At 45.8% G+C, this 8,826-nt stretch overlaps 1 protein-coding gene across 2 annotated transcripts; it reads left to right on the forward strand.

The window, feature by feature from the left end:
* Positions 1-478: 478 nt before the first annotated feature.
* znrd2 (zinc ribbon domain containing 2) lies at positions 479-8,576 on the forward strand. Of its 2 annotated transcripts, XM_061962936.1 has the most exons (4): positions 479-622; positions 943-1,094; positions 7,819-7,903; positions 7,969-8,576. In XM_061962936.1, exons 1-4 carry the CDS (start codon positions 607-609, stop codon positions 8,412-8,414), a joined length of 699 nt encoding a protein of 232 aa, XP_061818920.1. In that variant the 5' UTR covers positions 479-606; the 3' UTR covers positions 8,415-8,576. The 2 variants fall into 2 exon arrangements, with proteins under 2 accessions (XP_061818920.1, XP_061818919.1); XM_061962935.1 differs by lacking the exon at positions 479-622 and having other exon boundaries at positions 924-1,094.
* Positions 8,577-8,826: the final 250 nt, after the last annotated feature.

The following is an 8,826-nucleotide window of genomic DNA, read 5'->3' on the forward strand; positions in this document are numbered from 1 at the left end:
ATATATATATATATATATATATATATATATATATATATATATATATATATATATATATATATATATATATATATATAGTCACACCAGAACCGGAAGTGGCTATTTAAAGACGTTTTTGCAATGTTGTATCCTGTGTTGGAAAGGCCTAAATTAATCAATCGTTTTTTAACTGTAATAAAATACAGCATACAACGCAAAAATGTTCTTTTTACGACAGGCTAGCCCGCGGTCCTGTCTTTAAACAGCCACTTCCGGTTCCGGTGTGACGCAACGTGGTGTTTATGTATGTTTTTGTCGATCAATTCTTTCGTTTATGCCGACGTTATGATTGAAAACGTTTGTTATATGAAATATAAAATCAAAATCAAACCGTCTTGTTAAAGGAGTTAATGTTCTTCGATACTAAAAAAAATAACAACATTTTTTTTTTTCCAATTTATTCATTCATTCAAATCTTTGAATGAATTGAAGGCAAAACCACGCTGCAGTTCTGCAACATCACCGGCAGGGGGCAGCAGCGCGCCTGAGCGACTTTGCAACTGGCACGCGAATAGAAGAAGTGACGTCATCACGCTGGACGCGCGGCGCCGCAGCAGCAGCAGCAGCATGTCGCTAAATGGAGGTTAGTGAAGTTCCTACGTAACAATATGAGTTTGACATCCCGCATAAACACCCCAACTTGTGCGCCCATGAACTCCTTGCCGACTTTTGTAACGGGGCATGTATGGCGGGAGCGGAGTTCGTTTGGCTAACGGCTGCTTTGCTAGCTAGCTCGTTGCTAGCCTGGTCGAGATGACAGTAAATGCTAACCGTCGTCAGCTAGCGAGCGCGAAGACGACGTGCGCGCTACGTCAACCATAATAACACAACACTTGTCTGTTTGGGCTTCTAATCCGCCATGTCCTCGCTCCTTCTAATCCGCCATGTCCTCGCTCCTGTCAGAGGAGGAAGACTTCGAGTGGGAACCCCCCACAGAGGCCGAGATGAAAGTGATCCAGGCCCGCAGGGAGAGACAAGACCAGATCAGCAAAGTGATGGGAGACTACATGCTCAAAGGCTACAAGATGCTGGGGGACTGCTGTGACGTCTGCGGGGTAAGACACGCACGCTCGCCCGCGTCACTCACTCACTCACTCACTCGCCACACACTCACTCGCGACTCACACACTTGCTCGCTGGCGACTAACACACTCACTAGCTCGCCACACACACACACACACACACACACACACACACACTCACTCACTTGCGACTCACACATTCGCTCACTCACTTGCGACTCACACATTCGATCACTCACTCGCGACACTCACTCGTGACACACACTCAGTCACTCACGACACACACTCAGTCACTCACTCATTCGCGACACACTCACTCACTCGTGACACATTCACTCACTCACGCACTCGCGACACTCACTCACTCACGAAACTCACTCACTCAGTCACTCACGACACACACTCAGTCACTCACTCATTCGCGACACACTCACTCACTCGTGACACATTCACTCACTCACGCACTCGCGACACTCACTCACGAAACTCACTCACTCAGTCACTCACGACACACACTCAGTCACTCACTCATTCGCGACACACTCACTCACTCGTGACACATTCACTCACTCACGCACTCGCGACACTCACTCACTCACGAAACTCACTCACTTACCCACTCGCGACACACACACTCACTTACTCGCGACACACACACTCACTCACTCACTCGTGACACACACACACACACTTACTCACTCGCGACTCACTCAATCGCGACACACGCACTCGCGACACACTCACTCGCGACACACTCACTCGCGACACACTCACTCGCAACACACTCACTCACTCACTCGTGACACACACACTTACTCACTCACGACACACTCACTCGACACACTCACTCACTCACTCACTCACTCGTGACACACACACTTACTCACTCACGACACACTCACTCGACACACTCACTCACTCACTCACTCGCAACACACACTCACTCGCAACACACTCACTCGCGACACACACTCAGTCACTCACTCATTCGCGACACACTCACTCACTCGTGACACATTCACTCACTCACGCACTCGCGACACTCACTCACTCACGAAACTCACTCACTCAGTCACTCACGACACACACTCAGTCACTCACTCATTCGCGACACACTCACTCACTCGTGACACATTCACTCACTCACGCACTCGCGACACTCACTCACTCACGAAACTCACTCACTTACCCACTCGCGACACACACACACTCACTTACTCGCGACACACACACTCACTCACTCACTCGTGACACACACACACACTTACTCACTCGCGACACACTCACTCACTCAATCGCGACTCACTCAATCGCGACACACGCACTCACTCACTCGCGACACACTCACTCGCGACACACTCACTCGCGACACACACACACTCACTCACTCGCAACACACTCACTCACTCACTCGCAACACACACTCACTCGCAACACACTCACTCGCGACACACACTCAGTCACTCACTCATTCGCGACACACTCACTCACTCGTGACACATTCACGCACTCGCGACACTCACTCACTCACTCGCGACACACACACTCACTTACTCGCGACACACACACACACGCACGCACTCACTCACTCACTCACTCGTGACACACACACTTACTCACTCGCGACTCACTCAATCGTGACACACGCACTCACTCACTCACTCGCGACACACTCACTTGCGACACATCACTCACTCACTCAAACGTGACACACACTTACTCACTCACGACACACTCACTCGCGACACTCACTCACTCGCAACACACACACACTCGCAACACACTCACTCACTCGCGACACACACTCAGTCACTCACTCATTCGCGACACACTCACTCACTCGCGACACTCACTCACTCACGAAACTCACTCACTCAGTCACTCACGACACACACTCAGTCACTCACTCATTCGCGACACACTCACTCACTCGTGACACATTCACTCACTCACGCACTCGCGACACTCACTCACTCACGAAACTCACTCACTTACCCACTCGCGACACACACACACTCACTTACTCGCGACACACACACTCACTCACTCACTCGTGACACACACACACACTTACTCACTCGCGACACACTCACTCACTCAATCGCGACTCACTCAATCGCGACACACGCACTCACTCACTCGCGACACACTCACTCGCGACACACTCACTCGCGACACACACACACTCACTCACTCGCAACACACTCACTCACTCACTCGCAACACACACTCACTCGCAACACACTCACTCGCGACACACACTCAGTCACTCACTCATTCGCGACACACTCACTCACTCGTGACACATTCACGCACTCGCGACACTCACTCACTCACTCGCGACACACACACTCACTTACTCGCGACACACACACACACGCACGCACTCACTCACTCACTCACTCGTGACACACACACTTACTCACTCGCGACTCACTCAATCGTGACACACGCACTCACTCACTCACTCGCGACACACTCACTTGCGACACATCACTCACTCACTCAAACGTGACACACACTTACTCACTCACGACACACTCACTCGCGACACTCACTCACTCGCAACACACACACACTCGCAACACACTCACTCACTCGCGACACACACTCAGTCACTCACTCATTCGCGACACACTCACTCACTCGCGACACACACTCACTCACTCGCGACACACACACTCACTTACTCACGACACACACACTCACTCACTCACTCGTGACACGCACACTTACTCACTCAATCGCGACTCACTCAATCGCGACACACGCACTCACTCACTCACTCGCGACACACGCACTCACTCGCGACACACTCACTCACTCACTCACTCACTCACTCGTGACACACACACTTACTCACTCACGTCACACTCACTCGCGACACTCACTCACTCGCGACACACACTCACTCACTCGCAACACGCACACACACACACTCACTCGCAACACACTAACTCACTCGCGACACACACTCACACACTCACTCACTCACTCACGCACTCACGCGACACACTCACTCCCTCCCTCCCTCTCACGCGACACACACTGACACACTCGCGACACACTCACTCACTTACTCGCGACACACACTCACTCACTCACTCACTCACTTGTGACACACACACTTACTCACTCGCGACACACTCACTCACTCAATCGCGACACACTCACTCACTGACTCACTCACTCACTCACTCGCGACACACACTCACTCACTCGCGACACACTCACTCACTCGCGACTCACTCACTCGTGACCCACTCACTCACTTGCGAAACACTCACTCACTCACTCACTCGCGAAACACACTTACTCACTCACTCACTCGCGACACAGTTACTCACTCACTGGCGACACACACACTCACTCACTGGCGACACACACACTCACTCGCGACACACACACTCACTCACTCGCGACACACACACTCACTCACTCGCGACACACACACACACTCACTCACTCACTGACTGACTCGCGACACACACACACTCACTCACTCGTGACATACACACTTACTCACTCACTCGTGACACACACACTTACTCACTCACTCGTGACACACACACTTACTCACTCACTCGTGACACACACACTCACTCACTTGCGACACACCCTCACTCGCGTCCCTCTTTCTCTCTCTCTTTTGCCTACCTCTTTAGGACCAGCCTTTCTAGATATATAAAGATTTATTGTATTTACAACATTAGTAATATATACATACTATGCAAATACAAAAAAGCTTGACGTGAAAAATTAGTTGGAATTTCACAAGAAAAAGGTCACAATTTCACAATAAAAAAGTAGAATTTTGGCAGTGTTTTAATAAAAGTCGTAATTTAACTCAACGCAAGTCGTAATTTTACAAGAAAAACTTAACATTTGTTGGGACGGCGTGGCGCAGTGGAAGAATGGCCGTGCGCGACCCGAGGGTCCCTGGTTCAATCCCCACCTAGTACCAACCTCGTCATGTCCGTTGTGTCCTGAGCAAGACACTTCACCCTTGCTCCTGATGGCTGCTGGTTAGGGCCTTGCATGGCAGCTCCCTCCATCAGTGTGTGAATGTGTGTGTGAATGGGTAAATGTGGAAGTAGTGTCAAAGCGCTTTGAGTACCTTGAAGGTAGAAAAGCGCTATACAAGTACAACCCATTTATTTGTGCAATATTATGATAAAAGTTGGAATTTTGCTCAATAACAGTCGCAATTTTATAAGAAAAGCTTAAGATTTTGGCAATTTTATGAAAAGAGGCGCAATTTTTACTCGACAAGTCACAATTTTTTTTATAAGAAAACTAAAAAATGTGGTCAATATTATAGTAATAATCGGAATTTTACTTGCCAAAATGTTGACAAAAGTCATAATTTTACTCAGAAAATGTCACTATTTTACAAGAACAACAAAGAAATTGGCAATATTGTGTTAAGTCAGAATTTAAATGACAAATGTCACCATTTTGCATCAAAAAGTGATAATTTTACATGAAAAAGTTATAATTTTCCGAGAAAATATTGCAATATTTCAGAAACAGAAAGAATATGACAAATTGTTCCCAATTTTATAAGAAAAAATCCGACACATTGTGAGAAAAAGACTTAGTTAATTTTTTTTTAGGATTTTTTTTTGTTTGTAATTGATTTTTAATCTTCATTCTTTACTTCAAGTTATTACAGTATGCTCGATATACATATTTATTTATTTTTTTAATGAATTTTGGCCAAAGGGAGTGCATTTCAATTTTACACACATATGTTATTACATATTTTAACCAGAGGGGGAGCACTTTTAAACCCGACACACTGTACATTTGAAAAATCCCTCCTTTTTGGGACCACCCTAATTTTGATAGATTTCACCACCAGGGGTGCAAATGAGACATTCTCTATTAGATGCAATGGTTTTCCGTATTGGGACCATGATTTATGTCCTAACTTGTTCACACCTCCTCATATGGAAGCTACTTTTCCTTGTTGATGTCTCAAGAAGGGTAGAAATACACGAACACACACAGACACTCACTCTTGTATTTGTTACCTTCTTAAAACCTCAGAATAATGCCTCCCTCTTCAGGACCACCCTTTCTAGGTATATATAGAAGTGTATTTACAACATTAATAATATATAAATAATATGCAAATATAAAAAAGCTTGTTGTGAAAAATGAGTTGGAATTTCACATCGAAAAGGTCACAATTTCACAAGAAACACTTAGACTGTTGGCAATCTTATAATAAGTCGTAATTTTACAAGAAAAACTGAGCATTTGTGCAATATTGTGATAAAAGTTGGAAGTTTACTCAACAGTCGCAGTTTTACAAGAAAAGTTTCAAATTTAGGCAATTTTATGAAAAGAGTCGCATTTTTACTCGACAAGTCACAATTTTTGTAAGAAAATTTGGGCAATATTATAGTAATAGTTGGAATTTTACTTGCCAAAATGATGACAAATGTCATAATTTTACTTAAAAAATGTCGTTATTTTTACAAGAACAACAAAAAAGTTTTATATGACAAATGTCAACATTTTGCATTAAAAAGTAATAATTTTACATGAAAAATGTTTGATTTTATGAGAAAATATTGCAATACTACAGAAACAGAAAGAACATGACAAATTGTTCCCAATTTTATAAGAAAAAATCTGACACATTGTGAGAAAAAGACTGCTTTTAGTTAATTTATTTTTTTGGAATTTGTAATAGATTTTTAATCTTCATTCTTTACTTCAAGTTATTACAGTATGTCTCGATATACATATTTATTTTTTATTTTTTAGTTCATTTTGGCCAAAGAGAGTGTATTTCAATTTCTTACACACACGTTATTACATATCATGTAGTCAATTTGAAAAATCCCTCCTTTTTGGGACCACCCTAATTATGATAGATGTCACCACCAGGTGTGCAAATGAGACATTCTCTATTAGATGCAATGGTTTTCCGTATTGGGACCATGATTTATGTCCTCACTTGTTCACACCTCCTCATATGGAAGCTACTTTTCCTTGTCTCAAGAAGGGTAGAAATACAAGAACACACACACACACATTCTTGTATTTGTTACCTTCTTGTGACCTCCAAAAAAAGCCTACCTCTTTAGGACCACCCTTTCTAGATATATAAGGAAGTGTATTTACAACATTAATAATATATACATACTATGCAAATATAAAAAAGCTTGTTGTGAAAATTGAGTTGGAATTTCACAAGAAAAACTTAGAATTTTTATAAAAGTCGTAATTTTACTCAATGCAAGTCAAAACTTTACGAGAAAAACTGAACATTTGTGCGATGTTTTCATAAAAGTTGAAATTTTACTCAATAGCAGTCGCAATTTTACAACAAAAGCTAAGTTATTACAGTATGTCTCGATATATTATACATATCTATTTATTTATTTTAATGAATTTTGGCCAAAGGGAGTGTATTTCAATTTTACACACACATGTTATTACATATGTTAACCAGAGGGGGAGCACTTTTAAACCCGACACACTGTACATTTGAAAAATCCCTCCTTTTTGGGACCACCCTAATTTTGATAGATTTCACCACCAGGGGTGCAATTGAGACATTCTCTATTAGATGCAATGGTTTTCCGTATTGGGACCATGATTTATGTCATCACTTGTTCACACCTCCTCCTATGGAAGCTACTTTTCCTTGTTGATGTCTCAAGAAGGGTAGAAATACACGAACAAACACGCACACACACAGTCAGTGCACGTGCAGAGTGTCATTGTGTTGTGTTTGCAGACTATTTTGCTGCAGGACCGCCGACAGAAGAACTATTGTGTGTCGTGTCAGGAGCTGGACTCTGACGTTGACAAGGACAACCCTGGTAACACACATCACCATCATGTCATTACCGCGGTGGCGCTCTTAGCTGTCGCTTTGTCCCGCCAGCCCTCAATGCGCAGGCGGCGTTGTCCCAGGTCAGAGAGCGGCGTTTGGCGGCCCAGGCCCCGGCGGAGTCCGACGCAGCCCCGGTCAGCGGAGACGCCAACGGCCCTGTCGGCGGCGCTGTTCCTCAGCCCAGACCGGAGCACTGTGAGGGTGCGGCGGCCGGGGGCAGAGCCCTCCTACCCCCGACCGTGGCTCCTTCCCCGGCGGCCCCCGTCACTGTCGTCGTCCCCGCCGCCGCCGCCGCCCCCGCCACCCCCTTGGTTGTCGGCCGGCCGGCCCCGGCGCCTGGCGTGTTGCAGGACGCCGAGGAGGCAGTTATGACCAAACTGCGCTGGGCCAGCAGCCAGCTGCAAAGCTCCACATCCTTGGAGTTCAGCATCCAGCTGTGCAACCTGATCTCCAGCTGTGCCAACTCCCTGCGCAGCCTCAAGGAGCTCAGCCAGTGAGCGCCCCCCCCTGCTGGGGCGCTTCTTCCCGCCCGGGGGAAAGCTGACTGACTGACTGGTGAAAGGATTCCGAGGTGTTTTTGTTTTCCACATGTAACTTATTTTCTATTCTCCTTGTCACATCTGGCCATTAAAATGATTCCAATGAGGTCTCCATGGCAACCACCGCGTGTCTTTGTCGCGTGTGGCTGGGGCGCGTGCACGTGAGCCGCCGGGTCATGTGACTACTTGCAGGTGAGCATGAACCTTTCGTTACTCTGCAACATTCCACCAGTAGAAGGGGCGCCAACAAGCGTAAATTGAGCGCTAATCGCTAGCTATCTTACCGTTTACATTTGTGGAAAAATTGTCTGGGGTATGTAAACCATACTTGCCAACCTTGAGACCTCCGATTTCAGGAGGTGGGGGGTGG

The sequence above is a fragment of the Nerophis lumbriciformis genome, linkage group LG09 (genome assembly GCF_033978685.3).
Source record: "Nerophis lumbriciformis linkage group LG09, RoL_Nlum_v2.1, whole genome shotgun sequence".
Lineage (NCBI taxonomy): Eukaryota > Metazoa > Chordata > Actinopteri > Syngnathiformes > Syngnathidae > Nerophis > Nerophis lumbriciformis.

What these genes read in the sequence shown, in the direction of transcription:
- znrd2 (XM_061962935.1), top strand. Translation starts at nt 924, where the DNA reads ATGTCCTCGCTCCTGTCAGAGGAGGAAGACTTCGAGTGGGAACCCCCC. An exon ending in ACTGCTGTGACGTCTGCGGG is followed by an intron (nt 1,095 to 7,818) that starts GTAAGACACGCA and finishes TTGTGTTTGCAG; the next exon opens with ACTATTTTGCTGCAGGACCG. An exon ending in CGTTGACAAGGACAACCCTG is followed by an intron (nt 7,904 to 7,968) that starts GTAACACACATC and finishes TTGTCCCGCCAG; the next exon opens with CCCTCAATGCGCAGGCGGCG.